The sequence below is a fragment of the Calidris pugnax genome, unplaced genomic scaffold (genome assembly GCF_001431845.1).
Source record: "Calidris pugnax isolate Ruff unplaced genomic scaffold, ASM143184v1 scaffold41, whole genome shotgun sequence".
Taxonomy (NCBI): Eukaryota; Metazoa; Chordata; class Aves; order Charadriiformes; family Scolopacidae; genus Calidris; species Calidris pugnax.
In genome coordinates this window covers 18,431,379-18,451,691 of record NW_015094509.1, presented here as the reverse complement: position 1 = coordinate 18,451,691, position 20,313 = coordinate 18,431,379, and the positions used below count along the sequence as shown (strand labels likewise).

At 38.8% G+C, this 20,313-nt stretch overlaps 1 protein-coding gene across 6 annotated transcripts in view; it reads right to left on the bottom strand.

The window, feature by feature from the left end:
* The window catches only part of COL14A1 (collagen, type XIV, alpha 1), a 115,003-nt gene extending 95,076 nt beyond the window's left edge, over positions 1-19,927 (bottom strand). For 5 of the 6 annotated variants that reach the window (XR_001414447.1, XM_014965421.1, XM_014965420.1 and 2 more), the window contains exons 1-4: positions 19,809-19,927; positions 13,974-14,090; positions 12,888-13,031; positions 9,563-9,649 (exon numbers count right to left, since the gene is read on the bottom strand). Coding sequence is in view for 5 of the 6 variants with exons in the window: in XM_014965421.1 (XP_014820907.1) it covers positions 9,563-9,649; positions 12,888-13,031; positions 13,974-14,090; positions 19,809-19,896 (436 nt within the window). In the remaining variant the exon portion in view is untranslated. The remainder of the gene's footprint in view (positions 1-9,562; positions 9,650-12,887; positions 13,032-13,973; positions 14,091-19,808) is intronic. The other variant, XM_014965424.1, reaches the window with a different exon arrangement.
* Between the last annotated feature and the right edge of the window lie 386 nt (positions 19,928-20,313).

Here is a 20,313-nt window from a genome sequence, read left to right as displayed (position 1 = left end):
AGCTGAAAAGCAAAAGATCCAGCACCTTCTAGCCCCATTCAGGACAAGGCCATCTCAGGGATCACAGTCTCTGAAAAGAGGTACCAAACAGTAACCTTAATCTCCTATTTTGCTGTCCAGAGCACAACACAAGGCAGCTTGTTCATGAAGGCATTCAATACAACTGGAATGAAAATCCGTGAAAGAGAAGTTTGCTGATGAATGCACCAATCCTTTACGAGCAGAGCTTTCTTACAAGAGGGTCTTGGTCTTGCACTTCAGTGATTATTAGTGTATCCATCTGCTACTACTGGCCCAAAGATTTTTTTAGTTCTCCCTATAAGGTTGCCACACAAATTTTAAAAACTGCCCAGAGTTTTAACTTGTTATTATGTAGCTTCAGTTTCAAAGACTAGATAGCACCTCATGTCTAAGACAGCCATCACTCACAATATATAGATATTTACCTAGAATATATATAGTCATGAGAAAGCCTACGGATTTCAGATTAAGAGAATTCATGCTGCCAGATGATGAAGAACTCTTAAGGAGTGTCTCAGCATGGCAGTAGCACAAGTATTCCAATAACGAAGCATGTCAACACAGAGCCTGAATCTCACTTAAGGTAAGAGCCTCCTGCTGCCAGCAGATTCCAGCCACACCAGCACAGGGTGGATTAGATGGATGCTCAAGAGCTAATGACTTGAAGAGATGAAAAGCAATCTGAAAAGAATGAAAGACTCTTCATTCAGCTGAGCTTCTATTAATCAGTCATTCGAGAACGTGAATAGCAGTCTCTCACTTCAACTAAGAATGGATTGCACAAAAAAAGTCAGTGCCTTGGGGAAATCTACAACAGGAAATTTAAAAAAAAAAAAAAGAGCCCAGAAAGAAGGTTTTCAGCTGGCAATGTTTCAGACTTGCCAAGCCTTATACAGATTTACTGTGGAGCTATAAGGACAAACATAACTCAAGGGTTATGAACCTGAGTAATTCTGATACTAGGAGCTGGATCGCTTTATGACAAAATTCAAAGTTATGTTTAGGTCTAAGACAGCCTGTCTCTTTTTCTACTCTGAGAGAGCAGAAAAGGAGCTTTTTTTCCTTCTTCCTGAGCAACAAGTTCTCTATCTATGTCAACACTGTGTCTACTTTTCAATGAAGCAGATGCATTCAAGGAGAGTTCCTAAAGAGGGACAGGGAGGGAGATTGTGGATAACAGAAAGGCAATCTGTCCAATCTCCAGCTTCTGCCTGGCCTGGAAGACTGTATGAGGTAATGCACAACCACGACCATTTATATGACGTTAACAGATTGACAGACTGAAGAAAAGCAGCTCCTCCTACAGAAAGGAGGAGCCAGGAGATAAGCAGAATCCCTGGATAAGAATGGAGACTGGCCATAACACCTAATGCCAAGCTTTTTATTTTCTGAAGAAAGCAAGGTTTGTCTGGCATACACAAACTGAAGAATCTCAAACCAGGCTAAGGTGAATAACTAAAATTATTCACAAATTTATAGATATCCAGAACAGACATAGCAAAATATATGAAACCTTTCCTATGTTAAGATCAACCTCTCTCACCCAAATATCTCCCTCTCTCTTCCTTGATCCCACTTCAACCAGGATTCCTTCTGTCAGGATCGAAGTGCACTACTCAAAGGGAACCTTTCCCAATTCCAGTCTTCACAGCCACTTTTGAGTCTTCAGTTTCAAGCTTGCTTTCTCTCAAGAATATATTTCTCATGTATTCAGATGATTTCAACCCACTTACAAGTAAGCTAATGGCTATTTAGTTTGGCCAGATGGCAGATGTAAATGCTATATCTCTAAGAGTATGCACAATCTCTAAGCGTAGCTTGCTTGGTTTTCTCCAAAGCAACTACCAAAATGATGGCAAGGGAAAAGTATTTAAGAATTATGTCCCTGTCAGTGTTGACACTTCCTATCAGGTTTTCCAGTCGTGGGAGGCAGGAAGCAGGAGTCTGCCAAAGGATCCTGGCTAGGTCCATAAAAGTACAGCCATTGCAAAAGGAAATCCAAGTTGCAACTAGTAGTCAAAGAACACAAAAGCTCAGCTATGACCTCCAGAGAAATTCATGTGATTAACTCCTGGAATAAGCATTGATCATCCACAGCACAATGAGCTAAACTTTCCGTATGGCAAAGGGGAGTTTACCCAAGAGTTTCCTTGCAACAGTGTCCTCCTGTAAGTCCTCCAGTGACTAACAGGGAATTTCTAATGGACAAAGCTCTGCATGGTGGCTCACAGGTTTGTAGACTAGCTTGGAAACTTAATGGATGCCTCTTATCAAATTCTGCCTTCTGAGAAGCACAGAAACTAACATGTCAAAGAAAGCAGTGATAAGTCTATTTCATCTCCTGTTTTTAAAGAGATATTTGCATCCCCTGAAGTTGAGAAAGAAGATGATGTCCATGAAGAGTCACACAGAAGAAGAACGGGAAGCCATCACTTGCATGGCACAAGTTAAAAAATAGTCACTGTCAAAAAAAGCCTTGATCACCCCAGACCTATTGGGATGACATGCTCATCCTTGCTACTGGCTGGATCTGGGGACAAGGAGCTGGGACACCCTGCATGCTTCTACTGGGCTACAGGATTCAGTGATCTCTAACACAAGATAAAAAAAGAAATCATCTCAACAGTGGGAGAGCCAAGTACTTTCTAATAAACTTTGCTTAGACCCCTAGATCACAGCAGCAGATTAATGCATATGGGCTAAGATAAGGACTACTTAGGAAGCACAGAATGGCACTGGGGGAAAATGCCCTACAACATAGCCAAAATCTCTTTCCTCTGCTTGCTCATAATACAAGAGCTAAATGGCCAATTATACGTTGCATAAAGACAAAGTTAATGAGTTCCATAGCCTAGGAGTTCAGTAAGTAATAAGAAAATAGAAAAATGTCATGACTTAAACCAACATTTGCAGTCATATTAGCCAGGATGAAGTGAGTAAAACTATGAAACACAGCCAACAGAGCAGAAGTTCAGAAGGTATTCATTCCTGTGGCTTAGTCAAATACCTCATAGCAGTCATTTCACACTGTCTAGTAATACTTACTGAAGCATCTGACATTAACTAAACAGACCAGTTAATAAATTATATTAGTCTCTTCTGCTGAATAGTATCTTAATATACCTCTCTGCAGACTTTTTCCTATTCCGCTTAAATAGTGCCATTCAACAGCTACAGAGTGAATGTCAAAGCTTACTTGCATCAAAGGTGATAGCAGTATTGGAAGAAGAAAGCAAATCAGTGTATTTTTCAAGTTTACTGCACCTCTCATTTCTGTCACTATCCAAAGACTGATGTGACCTCACTGCAAGAGTTATCATAATAGAAACTTCAGATTATATATAACATGTCATTTTAAAGCCTGATATGCCTTTTGTATTATCTGATAGTGTGCATAACACTGGAAGAAAAAATACTATATAAAAAAAAATCAGAAACATTTGCTTTGAGAGACTGCAGAAATAATGTAAATAATAAAAGCACTAATAATGTAAAATACATTAGGAAGGAAAAACAATCAAAAGTTGTCTCACTGCAAAACAGAACAACTTTGGATATGGCTACACAGTTTTTGCAGGCACCTGGGAACTCCACCTGTTTTCTAGACATGGACCAGGAAGCTAAAAGCTACATTCAGAAGAAAAACTACAAAAGACCTAGCACCAAAGAGATATTGTTTCTGCCTGATTCAGAGCACTGGCAGTGCACCCTCACCTGAAAGACACTGCAGGAATACTTATACCTATAAATACGTAGTAGCAGGTAAGCAGATGGCTTCAGGTCTCTGTCTAGGAGACTTTATGATACTGAACCATGAAAGTGCTAAAAACTTGAAATTTAGTACAATACAACCAAAAATCTCTTCTCTTTGCAGCACTGAGTAGTGAAGAAAACAAAGAAGAGAGCAGAACCAGCATGTGTCAGAGGGAATTCTGACTGAGCAGTCACTCTCCCAGACATTTGTAACTTGTATGTATACATATATATGCATAATAATAATAGCATCACTAATATTAAATTCAGTAGAGGTCACTAATATTAAATTCTTTGAAGTGAAACATTTGTTTATCCTTACAGGTCATTTTTACCTCTTCCTCAAAATCCTTTCTATTTAAATTAACATACAAACACAGGAATATTGATCAAGACACGTGAAGTCACTATTCAATGTTTTTAACATTAGTTCATGTTATTACCTACATACAGATAATATAACCTGGCATCCGGACCTCTCTGTTACACTCTGTGGCAAGCAAGGTATGGCATTACACAGCTCATTAAAAAGAGCTTCTGCAGTTTTTTCCTATGCCTGAGGCCCACTGTGATTTCTACATTATTTTTCAGTCACCCAGTGTTTAATGTTTCTATTCGTTGTCCTTCCTATACCCATGACCCAACAGATAAGATATGAATTTTCTTTCCTAAACTTCTACCTGCTCCTCTGTCTTCCTTGACGAGAAACTCAAATCTAGCTTTTATTGTCACTTGATTTATCCTAGAGCTTCCTGGGCAGGGAACTGAGGGGCAATACTCCTTTTCTTAAATCATCCAGCTGCCCCCACACCAGCCCAGGCAGCTTGGGTAATGTTCTGCCAGTTTGGTTTCTGGCATGTGGTAAAGGTGGCTCCATGAGAAAGAAGCATCCAAGGGATTTAAAAAGCTGCAGTTCTCCCAGGATTTTTAACTAGGCCACACGTCACTAGATTTTCACAGGAATCAGTAAAAAAACCCACATCTGCCCCTAATGGACCTGCTCCAGGGATTAAATATAATTTTCATTGGGGAAGGCTGAACTAAGCAGCCTGTTCTGTGCAGTGAAGATCTCTGACCTCCCTAACAAGTCATACTTACTATATGACTATATTACATGCACTTCACAATGAGAAAGTAACTGTTACATTGCATCATACATAAATCACGTAATCTTTTATGGGAGTTTATTTCTTATAGTTTTAATAGTCTACAGGCTGTAGAAGGCTTATCACCATTCAGAAATCTGGTCCACGCATGCTCTATGCTGTCCTAAATCATCCCAATTTGAGATTTGCGTAAGGGAATTTCTGAACAGGACAGGTTTAAGACCGTGTAAATGCTTTATTCTAGTAGAGCATTAGAAGAGCACCTCTCATCTTGGGCGTCTGTGGCCAGGTTTGGCAGCAGGGAGGCTGCAGGGGTGGTCTTTTTCAGAAGAGGCCAGGGGCCATTACCCCTCAACACCCCTTCTGCACTGCTTGCTTCCTCACTGAAGGGACTTTGACTGAATGTAACCTGCACTGATAACAAGGGAAGAGGCAAGAATTCTGTGAGGAGGAAGAAGGTCAAGTTGAGCCTGGGAAAGCAGGGAGAAAAGCTGTTGTTTTAATGTCTGTCTTTGTCCCACCACCCGCATTAAAATCATTTTAAAAAAATTGCTATTTGGCAATAAATTCAGTATTTTTTTCCCAATTTGCCTACCATGATAATTGGCAAGCAGTCAACCAGTCCTTATCTCAAGTCAGGAGTTTTTCCATTCCTGTTCTTCCCATTTTCTCCCCACATCGTGCTGGGGAGGGGAGTGTGCAGCAGCTAGGTGGGAGTTTGGCTGCTAGCCTGGGCTAATCCACCACAGCTCTCAACTAAAAACCCTCAAAATAAAGTCTGCAAGCGAGAAAATAAAACTGGCCCTCAGTGTTTTGTTGTTTTTATTGAGACGGGTGGCTAAAACATTTCAGACACACAAAAAAATACTCTGCAGAGAAAGGCTGTAGTCGCATATTTAGCACAGGACATAGTCAAAACACTGCGATTCTCCCCTCCCTCAAAGGGATTTGATTAGAGAATCACTCTTAGAAGCTCTTTGAGAAACCGTAAAACATCTGAGAAGGTACAGAATGTATTAACCCCTGTCACTGTACAGAAAGGAGCTTTGTACATGAGGGAGTTGGAGAAGTGCCAGGGTACAAGTACTCAAATATCAGTGCGTGCTGAAAGAAGCTGCGTCTGTGAACTTTATCTCAGAGAAAAAGAGAAAAGGCTTCTGACATTATTAACATGAGTGTGCAGCAGCGATAAATCACTGAACTAAAAACTGACAGGTTCTGAAAAACATAGAAAGAAGTTTCAAGACTTGAAAGTGGTTGTGCAGAAAAACTAGAGGAGGTTTCTGAAAATCAAATATAAAAAGTGAACATTTGATGGATGAGGGCTAGACATTAAACCTGAACTAATTCAGCACAATGACATTACTGGATATACACTGGAGGTTTGTTTGAGATAACAGCATAGTACTTACAGCAGGAAAGAAAGGAGTAAATCTTTTCAAGCTACTTGAATGAGCAGGACATAGTAGATGGAAAATTTTAATCTAGGTTACTGAAGCTGCTGGAAAAATAACTAGGAAGCCACACGAGCCACTGTCAGAGTTCCATAAAAACAGAGCGAAACCCAAATGCAAGCTAATTTAAGGACAGAAGAAAAAGTAGATTTGGGAAGTTAGGAGACAACATCCACACCTCCCAACATACTCTACCACTCTCCAGAGAGTAGCAATCAAATAGAGGATAGCATTGCAGAATTTCCAAACCACAGATGAAAATAAGGGTGAGACTCTTCGAAACCATTAATATATGTATCTATCTTCTATTTCTAAGTGAAGAGCTTGTTTCTGTAAGTAGAAGGTGAAATCTTTGTCCTACTGAAGTTGAAAGTGAAATTTCTGGTTTTTATTACGTGAACCTGAAGAAAATATATTAGCTAAGTATTTATAAACAATAAATTTCTATGTGCCTTTCACACCTTTCAGGAAAATCATCAAAGTACATGTCTATCAGGTCACAAGAGTTATCATAATGTACAAACTGGACCGTGCATTATTGACAAGGCCACATGCTTTTTCATGTACTTTGACAAGTGTATTACCACACTTTAATAGTTTTGTGCAAAAAGTTTTGATTTTGGATCATCTGTCCTTCTAAATGCTAAATCTATCCTAGTGGTCTCACTGGAGAATTTTGCCGGACAATCCTCTATATGCAGGAGACTGAATGATGATCTTTGCCTTTCTAAGTCTCGCAAGGACACTCTAGGTTGTTCTTATCTAAATACCCTTCTGTAAGAAGGGTAAGTGTTCACAGAAGGCACCTCCTGATATCAAAACTTGACTCTAATACTTGCAGAAATGGTGAAATAAGCTTTTGCTATTATTTCAATCGAGACAAGAGCAGAAGCCACAACCGCTGACAACACCAATCTGAATAATGGCTGTTTTCAATTTGTTTTGTGGGCAAACACTGCTCTATTTTTTCAGATATTACACTACCTAATGATTTCTTTCAAACTGTTAAGTCCTAAGTTCTTACCAACTTGATCAAGGACATAACACAGCCATAGAGTATCAGAGTTGCTATTAAATACATCAAATTTAGCCATATATTAAATTGTCATGAAACCAATTAACTGCTGGCCTGAATTCATTTGGTCATACTCAAATCATTTCCTGTCAAACATCTGCAGAGGATCAAGTTATTCTTCATGGTTTTGCCATAACATTTTGCTCTTACTTCTTTAATCCATTTCTTTCACAGACTCTCCCTGACTTTTTTTTTTTTGATCCAATTTCAATTTGAGGTGGAATGGTCTTTATACATTAAACTAGGAAAGTTTTTATACCATTACTCTTTGTGTATCAGTTCTGAATCCACTTCTATCCCAGCTATGCATTTTTTGCTGATGCTGTTATTTCTGCACAACGTTTTTGCTTGGACTCTCACCCTACTCCCACTGAAGTCATTCAGTTGGAATCTCCATCACTTTGAATAATCATTATACTGTGCAAAGGGAAGAAATATGCAACAGCTAGACAGCAGGAAAAAAGTCTATTACTTTACATTAAAATACAGCTGGATTGGGAATAGGGCTAAACAAAATCAAGAATTCATAACAATTAGCATTTTCTTTTTGGTCAGTTCTTCTGATCAAGAAGCTTGCAGGTTTTGCCTTTCTTCCAAATATATACCCCCATTTTCTATTAAAACCTGCTACAGTAAACGTAAAGCAATAGCTTTTCACAAGTTCTAGACAGAAGTGTATTTTTCTTTGCTACAAACTGCCCCGATGCAACTTAAGAAGTCTAGATGAGTAAAAGTTGTGCAAGTAGAAGGAAAGCAATTGAACTAAAGACTTTGCAAGTAAACAAGAATCCTAAAAAGGAGAGACTGCAGATCCCATCTCCTCTCGCCAACTGTATTTTTGCCCCTACTCCATGAAAAAGCATAAATCCTCTCCCACACTCTGGCAGACACTTTCCTCTGTCTGCATTTAATCAACATTTTCCTATTACAGGCTCAGTTTTCCCTCCTTCAACTTTTATCACTTGTCCTTCATTAAGAAAAGGAATAAAATTTTCCTTCTTCAGTTCTCTCATTTCTTCCAACTCAGTCTTCCTCCAGACATGAAAGAAAGATCACCTATCTGCTACGCCACCACGCACTAGCAGGTATAACTTGCTTCTTTAAGTGTTGTAAATACTGGCTAACATTTTCCCCAATGCGATGAAGTCAACGGTGCCTCAGCTTGAGAAACGCTGTATGGAAACAGACTTGTACAGTGTTAACAAATACAACATGACAAAAGTATGTATGGTAAGAAGAAAAACCCACTGAAGTCAGAAAAAATTGCCCAGGCTTCAAGGAGCTTTGGGTGAGGTCTTTGATACTTGTATCAGTAGGAGACAGAGCTAAAAGGGACAGGAGAAATGGGATTCTTGAAACTGCCCTATTTATTCACAGAGAGACTATTTAAGGTCATATCAAGCTATTCTCGTCTGTGCTTGCTCTGTACATCATAAATAACCACTGAACAGAATAATTACTGCTCGGGTTACTTCATAAAGAAGATACCATTTGAATTTTAGAATAACAGGAAATAGTAATATATATTAAACTTGAAATAGATTTTACTGTCTGCACTAGGTGAGCTTCTCATGACAAGCAATATCTCATTTCACCAGAAGATTGACTCCTTGCAACCAGAAAAAAAATGAACTCCTCCTTTTCCCCTCAAAATATTTCAAATGCTTTCATATATATGACCTACATTAGGACAAAGTTATCAAGTTATTACGTGACTAATTATACAATAATACCAATTTGACCTTAAGTGGAAATTAATACTACAAGTCTGTCTTGCAGCCAAGATGATATGAAATTATTAACACGTTATAGACACATGTGCAACTCTTGCACTACTCAAAGTGCACTCAGTGGGGAAGTACAGGCAATATGATTTTTTAATGCAGGTTCAAAGACTACTTTTATACTATTCATGGTGGCATCTAGTGCTTACTGTATAAAGTAGTAAACCAGAACACGGAACTAAAGCAATACCTCTGTTGGAGCAACTCTCCAATATTCCTGAAAATACTGATTTTACCCCTCTGTTTAACTTAACCCTGGGAAGCAGATTTAAAGTACTGACTTAAAGAAAATCTATACAATGGTGAAGTTAAATAAAAAAGGTGATTATTTTCAGAATATCACGCAAGTCATATGTGTTATGATCTGACCTTCTGGAGCTGGTTTACTCGCATTTGTTTTTTCTGGATCCTTCACCTTGGATTTACTTGTTTCTTTTCTTCTCTCTATATCTTTAACTGAAAAGTAAGGGGAGAAAAAAATAAAAATCAATCCAACTAGAAACAGTGCAGTCAGAAACATGTAATTATCTTCCAGATAAATAAGTTGCATGCAACATTTTGCAATATGCTTAGGTAACAAGTGACTGTTACTGGGTTTTCCCTTCCTCCGGGTTTATTCTTTTTATGAATCTTTCCCAATCCTATCATCATTAAAGTTCTCAAAAATTACTTTCCTCACACAGGAGAGTCCAAACACAGTGACATCAGCACCTAAGCCTACACTGACAAGATCCAGCACTGGAAATATAGTCCAGAAAATTGGCAAAGCCATCTGGGCAAAGTCCAGCATTGCAGAGTTCCACTTCAAGTCATTCAACACAAAAGCACATAAGCCAGCTGTTACATTATCCTCTTTAAAGAACCAGCTTAGATCCCATGCCCAAATTTGTGTTCAGGGCACCAAATATTCCCATGACAGCAAAGTTGCTCCAAAGCTCAGACTTCAACAGTTTCCTGTGCCTCAAGTGGGTGGGATACCTCCCTTATTACTTCTCAAATCTCTCATAACAGCCAGGCAGAACCCAGATTGATTAGCAATTCCTGATTTTATATTAGTAGCCAATATCACTCTACTCATAGTCTGAAAGATTCTGGCAAAAATCATTACTAAAGTTACATATTAGAAAAAAAAAATTCCTTTCAGAATTTCCTTAGAACACTAATTGGTGTCGATGCCCCAGCTGTTTACAACGGCCAGGAACAGATTAAAAGAATGAAACAGAGAATATCTTTCACAGAAAATAAAATTCTACTCCAGTTAAAATCTTTAATTTATGTAGAGCTGGATTAAGAACAACATTCATCGAAGCAGGCACTGAGTCTTAGTCAGGATCAGAGTCTCTCAGTGGTATAAATCGCTAAAAAAAAGAAACTAAACACGCAGTGAGAGACTGGAAGAAGGTTACCTGTCTTTGTAAACATAAGTATAAAACAGACAAGACAGCTATTCTGTTGTACAGGAGTGGAACCAAAGTCAAATGGATTTTGCTAATTTACCTAATAGTATATGATCTTTCTCAAACAGCTCAGAGTGCTCTAAGTTCCAATCCAAAATATAATCACAAGACCATCCTAAGGTCTTTGGAAGACAACATCTGAGTGTGACCTCAGTGTGACAGCCCTCTGCAGAACTTACAACTCTCGCGCTCCAGGTATAGAGGTAGGAAAACTGATGAAAAAATGACTGAAGTTTTAACTCCTCTCCTTACTAACACAGCACGTGCACCTGTATGTCACCTCTGTCTTTAGCAAACAGTTGTGAAGTCAGATTCAGGTCCACAAGCTGGCTGAGGAGCCAGCTTTTACCAAGGTAGACTTTGGTTATTAGCTGGGTTAGAGATAAAGCCACGAAAGCCATGACGACACCAGGTCTTACTCAGAAGTCTGGGTCTAACCCTTACCTAAACAAGTCTCCAACTAAATTAAAACAGGTAAAATTAGCAGAATAACACTAGTCAAAAAAAGGTTGCCATTGTTTATCCTTCTAAGGGCATTCCTTCGAGAAAAGGCTAAGAGGAAGGTAGGGAGCTGCTTAATGGCCTCCTGTAATGCAGTGCTGTTGAGCAGCAAGTCTCCAAGAAAACAGCACAAAGTCTGAAAATGCTCATAGCATACAAGTTGGCAACATTCTGACAGAGATTTCTGGATTTGGGAAAGTCATTTCTAACTGTCAGAATTCTCACCAGAGAGGATGAACAAACAAGACGACAACAGTTTTACTCACATATTTACACGGACAAAAACTTACCTGGTGCATGTTTTTACAGCTGTGGTTTAAAAGCAAGAATTTACCCAGTGATCTTTAATTGCCTACTGTGTACAATAACTTACAAGCAGCACTAGAATAAGAAAGTATACCTGGCTATATAAAGAGGAATACGCTTTTAACAATAAAATTTTATTGCAGGCTTGAGAATTCTTTGTACATCAGTTACAACTCAGCAGCATTAAAAACATACTTCCAATGCATTACAGCAGAGGATATTCTCAAAGTTTTGTATATGTTTGGCCTTTTTTCATCTCAAGAATTAGTGACCGCTTGTCAGCAAAGGGGAAAAACCCATAGAATACAGGATAGCAAAAAAGAATGATTTGTGTGCATGCTGTATCTCATTTTACTCATGCAAGGCATCATGTTGGTAAATGAAACTCCAGCCTCATTAAGTACTACATGTTTTCACCTCAGCAAAGAAACAGCATATGAAATAGAACATAACTCCCATAATCTTAAATCAAGTTGCCAGCTCTACTTTTCCCAAAAAGAGGGAGTTTAAAACAAAAAACCAGCCACACTAAATACTACAAAAGTTGGTGTAGCTTTCTGCTACTCTTTAATGCTAAAGTAATCTGTGGTTTTGTGGGTTTCCTAAATGGGATAGAACTTAAGAATAGTAAACACACTAAAAGTGTGACAAAAAGCTAGAAGGACTTTGACACACCACATCAAGCAGACAGCATATTTTATCTTCTGCTGCTTCTAAGAGAAAGGTGGTTTAGCAATGACAGTGGGAGCAATTCAGTGCCGAGGGAATTCAGCAGGCTTTCAACTGTACTTCCCAGACTGTAACATTTTTATCTTTAATCAACCAAATCTCCACTGACCATATTTAACTGATCTGTTTAAGATGCAGATCAAGACAAATCAGCTAATACATATATATCACTGATATAGACATCGAGAATATGTGTAGGTCAGATAAAAAGGTCTTAAGCATAATTTGTAAATGTATTTGACAGTTGAAGACCAATAAGAATTTAGCCTTTCATGTATCATTGAACTAGCAACTAGTTGCCAGTTGGCACAGCTATAAGAATGTTTTAATAAAATGTTGGACGAAGGGAAGGAAATTTTATAAGTATCAGAATTATAGCACTTCCCTTCTTGTTTCCACTCACTGAAGATTCTCTTCCATGAGATACTGGCTGATTTCGTAACAGAATGGGGAGGAAAGGGATTCCAAACCAATGGAAACAAAAATAGCCCAAAGCAAGAATCTCCTGTGCAAAAGCAACTGGATCAATTCAGGTCTCCAGCTGTATCTGTACCAGTTTAAAACTTGTGGCTCTGATTAGCTCTGCACCGCAGAAGAAACTGTTTTTCCATTGTTCCCCTTTGTGTCAGACTTTGTTATAATTCCTAAGTTACGTTAAATAACTGACAAATTCTCCACATCAGGCATACAAAGACACTTACTTCTGAACTGGCCTTGTGCTGGCTTACTCTCCTTGTCTTCACTGAATGCAATGATCTGAAGGGCATAGTTTTGATCTGGAATAAGACCTTGAATAATTGCTTTGGTTGCAGTGTTTTGAAGAATTAATTGATTGGTTTTTCCACCTGTCAGAGAAAAGACAAAACAACCCACAAATACATAGCTTTGTTTGGTTTTTCTTATAGAACGGTAAATGTAATGACTTAAAACTAACTCAAGCTCTACAATGACCCAAGTGTTCCCACTTTTGGGACTACCCATACAGCCGGGCCAGAGGGCACCCCAGAAAAGCAAGAAGTCAGGCAGCCTGACCAAAGACATAGACAGCTTGCTTAGACAGAAACAAAACACCCCAAAATCAATCAATCATCCTTTGTATCAGGGCCTCATGGAATAGCCACAGTGTCCAGCAAAACTATTTATTAAGAAAAAAAAGAAGCATTTGACAAAAAGCAGCCAAGTTTGGTAACATCACACCCACAGGCTTTCACACCACTCTGAGTGGCTGCCAGTTCCGACCCCATCATACCCACGTCATCTCTGAACACTCCCTTTGCCCACTTCCTTTGGGCAGGGAAATTCTGATGTATAAATATTAAACATTTATATGTATACATATATATGTGTATACAATTTTTATATGTACAAATATTTAGCTCTATGTTAAATGTTTATCTATTTCTAAGTTTAAATAGGTACAGAAGTAGTATACCTCTACACAGATAGCTTTATAATAGCCACTTTGTTGCCAATTTTGCATTTCAAACTTAAAAAAAAAAATATATATTTTTGGTTGGTTGGTTGGTTTTAGTGTATTCTTTTTTAAGTTTGGTCTAAAATCTTTTCTGAGGAGCTCACTATGGGAGAAAGCAGAGGCTGGAGGCTCAGTCAAAGCTCTGACTGGAACAGGGTTCTTATGTTCTCCCTTGAACACTTCCTTGACTTCCTTACACTCCGCTGGAAAAAGGTAGACAGATGACACTGGCCTCAGAAAGAAGGCTGTTAAACCTTAGGGTGACTTTAAGGTTCTTTCACCTTAAAAAAGAACAAACAGACTTTTGTTTTACCTGAACTTGGAGTGACAAGAAGCTTATATCCACTGAATTGCCCTTTGGGGGCTTTCCAAGAGATCTGTACACTGTCAGGACTGACTACATTATATCTTAGTCTTGTTGGTGGGGACACTGCAAGTGGGGAAAGAAAACAACATTTTAAATTCAAATAAAAAGCAATTGTCAATTTTAAACAAACAAAAATAAACACATATAGGAAGACAACACAAATTTTTAATGATAAAGGATGCAAGTTATTCGAACTGTCACATACATCAGTTTATTAGTTTGTAAAATGACATCCCCAGGTGCACTACTTCCATTAGAGGTACCTTTTATTTATATTTATCTCTTTATAAAAACAAACTAACAACCTAACAGCAGAGGACAGGAAGACAAACAGTGTTAGATGTTAAGACTCTAGTTTAGCAGGCAAAGCTGGTAATAAAAATGCTCTTTGTTAATGTATGGAAATTAAAATTGCTCTCCTTGCTTATATTGGCAATATGCATTACCTGCCTCCTTTACCTCACATTACTGTGGGGATTTCCCCACATTTAAGGTCACTCAGGGCCAAATTTTCAAAGCCTTGTGAAGACAGGTAACCAAGAGAAAAGATAGGCATGCACAAGGCAGAGAGAACATCAGCTGCTCAATTTGCAAACCTGGTCTAAGCAGCAAACACACCTGCCCAGCCGCAAGCACTGCTTCTGTCTTGTCAGAGACTAGTAAGCATGGACAGGCTAGCTGAGATTTAGGGAGGGGCAACCTGGAGATAGTAAGCAAATCTGCTTCTATTTAAATTGTGCCATCACCTAGGTTTCAAATAGAAGCAGTAGGTGAAACGAATAAAAGCATGAAACGATCAAGAAGAGGTGATATTTCAGTGAAGCAACGTACAGAACAACAACTGAAAAATCCACCCTAGGCTCTTAGGCCCAATATTGCTGATATTGCAGTATGTACATTAATTAGCCTTTCACAGCTTTGTATCTCTCTGCTGGGGAAGCTCTACTGATGTCGGACAGCACTCTACAGAGTGTTTCTGCTTTGCTCCAGGGAGCCACGTTCCTCCTTCACAGCAAACAACCACAGCAGAGCTGCTAGGTGTGTGGCCTCTGATACCCAAGGTGGTCAATGAGGGGAAATCTTTACACATTTCAATCAGAACTAACTGCTCTAGAGGGAAAGCCTGGACATGTTCCTGTGCAACCTGCTCTAGGTGGACCTGCTCTGGCAGGAGGGATTGGACTAGATGATCTCCAGAGGTCCCGTCCAACCCTGTATCATTCTGCGATTCTGTGAAAGGCAGCCAGGGAAGCTATCCAGGGGCTGAGCAACAGAAAGTGCTAGAAAAGCTTAGCACACTCCTCCATCAACCTTACCCCTCCTCTTCCCACTACCTCCACAGCACCTCTGCACTTTTTCCTTCATTTTCCAAATCCTTGGTGCCCCTGCCACCACCACCTCTAAGGTTTCTGTTGATAAGTCCAAGAAATAAAGAAAACTATCTGAAGGCGAGAAGTAGCAACTTCTTCACCCTAGGGCCCTAGATAGCTCTTAACTATGCTCATGCCCACAGTTTGTTAGTCTACTAAATATTGTATTTCTGAGATTTAAGGACTGCAGCACATGGAACATCTGAGTCAACAGGCAGAGCGTGCTATCCAACAGTCACTGGTCTCTCCATTTGACCTGCTACAGTCAATGCAGCTCTGGCAATAGCAGCAGCCAAAAACCTGATTACTTTTCCTACGTGCTTCTTTTTCCAAGAGTGTGGGGGAAGAAAGAAGGAGAAGGAAAGAAGCCAGCTGTAGTTTTGAGATTTGGGGTGGTGCTTTTTAATGCCATCTAACATCAAAGACCCAAAATATTTTTTTAAAGTAAAAATCTGGATATTTAATATAAGAGATGTATTCCCTTGCATCCAGCTTCTCAATCCATAAGAGACAGCTTTGCCAGAACAAAGGCAGGTTCTGCAGTTCTCCATCTTGAGGGGCTTAACACCAGAAGATTGGAAAGAGAGTACATGAGCACCATGAACAGCTTTGTAACTCCTTCGTACTCTCAAAGACTTCAGAGAACGAGGTCAAGAAGAGAGGCAAGGAAACAAAACAGCAGGTAGCACACCGATTCCACAAACTCAAATGTGTCCTGATTCAGAGCACTGGGCTTGCACCCAAACAGTGCATTTCCGCAGTTGCTGGGCACAATCTTGTCAGACCTCATCTTCAGATTGACTGTCACCTCCCTGGAGTTTAAGAGAAAGAGAGGCTGCAAGTAAGAGTATGTGCAGGAATCACTGCAAACACAAAAATCAGTTCTTTGAAAATTTGGCCCTTGTATTGTAAAATGTTTTGCTGGGCAGGTTTCTGCAAGAACATTTAGCATGCTATAATTGTCATAAAATTACGAAGACTATGGCAAAAAGTTTTGAAAGCCAAGCAGACTGCAGTTACGAATTACAGCTTTTAATTCATTCTCAAGACTCATTCTGTCCTTGAGCTATACATAAATCACAATGAATTGGAGCTGAATGAACCAAGAGTGACAAATGATACCTAGAAATTTGCAAAATAGCAAACTTTTGAATAATGACAGTATGCAAGCGTAAGAATGCTGCTCATTTTACCAGGATTAAGTGGTAAATTTGTATGGGGATTAAAGAGGCAGAACAGAGAGCAAAAGACACCAAGGAATGACAAAAAACGTCATGTCTTAGAATTTCAGAGTTCATTTTCTCTGCCATCTTCTTCCTTCCCCTGTCATTCCATTCCATCCTACTTTCAACTTAACAGATTATGGAAGCACATTCTAACAAAGAAGCATAGTTCTGGCCTAATTGCTATTAGCCGTCACCAAACCAGGTAAATTTTGGGAGCCCCTAAAAAACAATCACAGATCTTACAAGCAAAGAAGGACACAATCACCAGAAGTTTTTCTGTTTACTACAGAGTTACAATGTGAAAGACTAGAAAAGCTTGTGCCAGAATAGTCTTTACATAACTAGTCAATTTTCACTGGGTACTTTTGTTTCAAAGGTGGCAGTGCAGAGGAATGGACATTCCCACACAGCAATTAACCATATGGAAGAAAAGAATTATTCACCAGACAGATACTGAACTGCGTCTTAGTTGTGCAAAGACTGACGTTCTGGCAAAGAAAAGTACACATAGCTAAGGAAGTTAAAAATCTAACACTTGAACAGACAACAAAATATTGATGGGAATTACTACACAGTCACCAACCTGGAGAGGATATCTTTATTTCTTTGGACCTTTATTGTCTGTGGAACAAAATCTCACTTCTTGCAAAAAGGGAAAAAAATTAATCCAAGCTGAGTCAGTTAACTGATAAAAATCAGTAGCTAGAGCTTGTTAAGTTTTACAGGTTGTTAGGTTTTACAGGAATGCAAAAGTGAATGGCCGTCAGCAACGTTAGAGCAGTCACCCAATACAAACAAGTTCAAGGCTTTGGTTTATGCCACCAGATAAATCAGCACTCCCAATACATGACTTTGGTGAACTAGGGAAAAACTGCTTTGAACTAGTCAGTATCTTAATGGAAAGGAAAAATACCATAACTTGCATATGTGCAGATCTCCAAGACATCCAATACTCTAAGACTGGATACTAACTAAACCATGTGGCTTCCAATTTACTTTTGTCAGTAGAATTGAACAGATTAACATGCACTGCAATTACCTTAGTAACACATGGAAATTATTGCTATGCAAAGAAAAGTTTCCATCTTTAAATACAGATGGAAAATTCTTAAAGCAAGTAACTTTATGAATAAATGGAAAACGTGAAAGATTTTTCTTGCCCAGTATTGTTTTTGTGTACTATATAAGAACATGAATAGACAAAAGCTGGATTTTTTTTGTTGCTGTTGTTTAAGTGACATTATGTTGAATAAGGAAGAAACAGCAGTGCTGAGAGAATTATTGTTAAGTAAAAACTGAATGGCACTGTGTGGTTGATAAGGTGTTCAGGCAATAAATAAGATAAAACCACATAGCTCAACACAGACAGCTCCTCAGTTGAAGGAATAAGTTGTAGCTTCAGGCATGTTGACTTCAGTCTCCCAAACATGTTCTCCTTTCCAAGAAGTCACATTACACACCTTTACCAGACCATCTTTGCCAAAGGAAGTAAACACAAGCTGGAACTAATACCAGCTCTTCCTACACCTTGGCAGGGTGTACAATTCCTTAAGACAGACAAACATACTGTTATGCTGTACTGAATCGTAAATAGCCAGCTGCATGAAGAGTTTGCTGCAAGGGGTTGCAATCCTTGAGAAAAGAAAGGATTTGAGAAACATCTCATTACTTGAAGTGTAGCAAGAGATATTTTTATTCTGGGAACGTGGAATAGAGAATTCATGTCATCTCTTTCAATAACATAACAGCCATCTTGGGCCAAGGCAACAGTCCATTAGGAAGCATCAGCTGATGAATGTTGTCAACAGTGTGATACGAAGCTGAGTGTAAGAACAAGGAAAGTACTATTCTTTATTTATCAAGTACACCAACTCTAGCTTCTGGTGGTGTGATGATTGTGGAAAAAAAAAAAACAAACTCTCTCTGACCTTCATTTCATTGTATTAATAGTTTTACAGTTTTCTCCATTACATGACCGATTAAATCAAAGTTAAAAAAAAAAAGAAAATGTTTTTCCAAGTTCAAAGAATTTTGCAAAACTTTCTGGAGATGGATCTCAATCCCCATTCCCGTTTTGTAAATCTTAACCATATGCGTTAGGACTGAAATACACAGAGAAAGGACAAACCATATGCTTTGCTTTATTGGCTCATTAAGTCACAAACATTCTGGACCTCATTTCTGACCAGAATTGATGTGTTGAACATTGGGAACATGTATTTCTTCATTCACCTCACATCGCCCACAATAAATATTACTGCTTACATATGTCCCTAAGTTCTGGAAGAGGCTTGTAAAATGCTTGCAGATTTCCAACCATCCAAGACGATATGCTTCCCCAGCGTTGAGTGGCACGCCAACGGGACAGCACTGCTACTTGCATTTACCAGAACTTGGAAAGCCTCAGGTTGTCACTGCTCTCTGAATGTGCTCATGAATACCACTTTATACAAGACGCTTTAGAAGAGACTCAGGATGAAATTCTGCTCCCAGTTATGTCTGTTCAGTCTCAGATCAAAGGGATCACAAAGTTGAGAGAAACACCTTTCTTTAGAAATCATAAAAACTCATTGGCATACTTCCTCCCCTCTTCCCAAAGCAATAGGATAAATTTTCTCTACAAGTCAAACCACTATCAATATGATCCAACAAATATTTAAGCCTAACAATCTCAGCAGTACCATTTAATACCCACAAAGGAGATTTAAAAAAAAAAAAAAGCTGCAGAAATAGCCTATGACATTTAACAGTCTTGTGCAATACTGTATGATGCAAGTGTTAAAATAGCTACTGTTCCAACAAAGAAAAAAATATATATTCCATACAATATTACTACCATATCTGGTCTTTCAAATTTACTCAATTATATAGAAGACAGTCACAGCAATTTCTGACTGATACTTTCATGTAAATAAGAGTAAAAAAAGTGTTTCATATAACTCATTTTAAGACACCTGAATTTGCAAAAAGATTTTCACTATTGGAGATACCACATGAACACCTGATTCTATCTCCCCCACTCCCAAGCTCAGCAGCAAAATTGCTGTTTCATTTCAGTAGTACTGGATCCATATCCTACTAAGCGGGCTTCCTTCCTAAGAAGGAAGTAGCACTTGCTCTTGGAATAAGAAAGTCTATTTCTGCACATCAGAGTGAAAAGCTCCATCTTCTCATTTATGGCTTACCTTGGCCCTGGGCATCACTGATGAAGAAAGCTGTGACAGCTAAAAAAGCCAAGAGGAAACAGCTCTGTATCTCATACCGACCAAGCATCTTCTTCCCCTCAATGCACACAGTATCAGCAGGTCTGAAAACACATAGAAGAAAAAGATTTATTAAACCTGCAAAGATAAGGCATGCACTTTAATCGAAAGGTGGACAAAACCTGGATTCCATTAAAAAAAAAAAGGAATTTGCCATAGACATCAATGGAGCCAAGACTTCATCCTGACAGTGGTCTTATAATCAAAGCATATTTTACCTGAAAGAGACAAGAACCCCATTCGGGCTACTCAACAGTTCTAAAAATTTGGCCCATGTAAAGAGAAAATGGATATTCTTTGCTAGGCTTATATGAGTAGTGGAAGTAGAGTTTGCTGTGCATAACAAGGTAAAATGGGTGTCTCTATACAGTCCAGTGTTGCAAGCACCTTATCAAGATACCTGCGGTAGAGATCTCTGAAGCTTTCA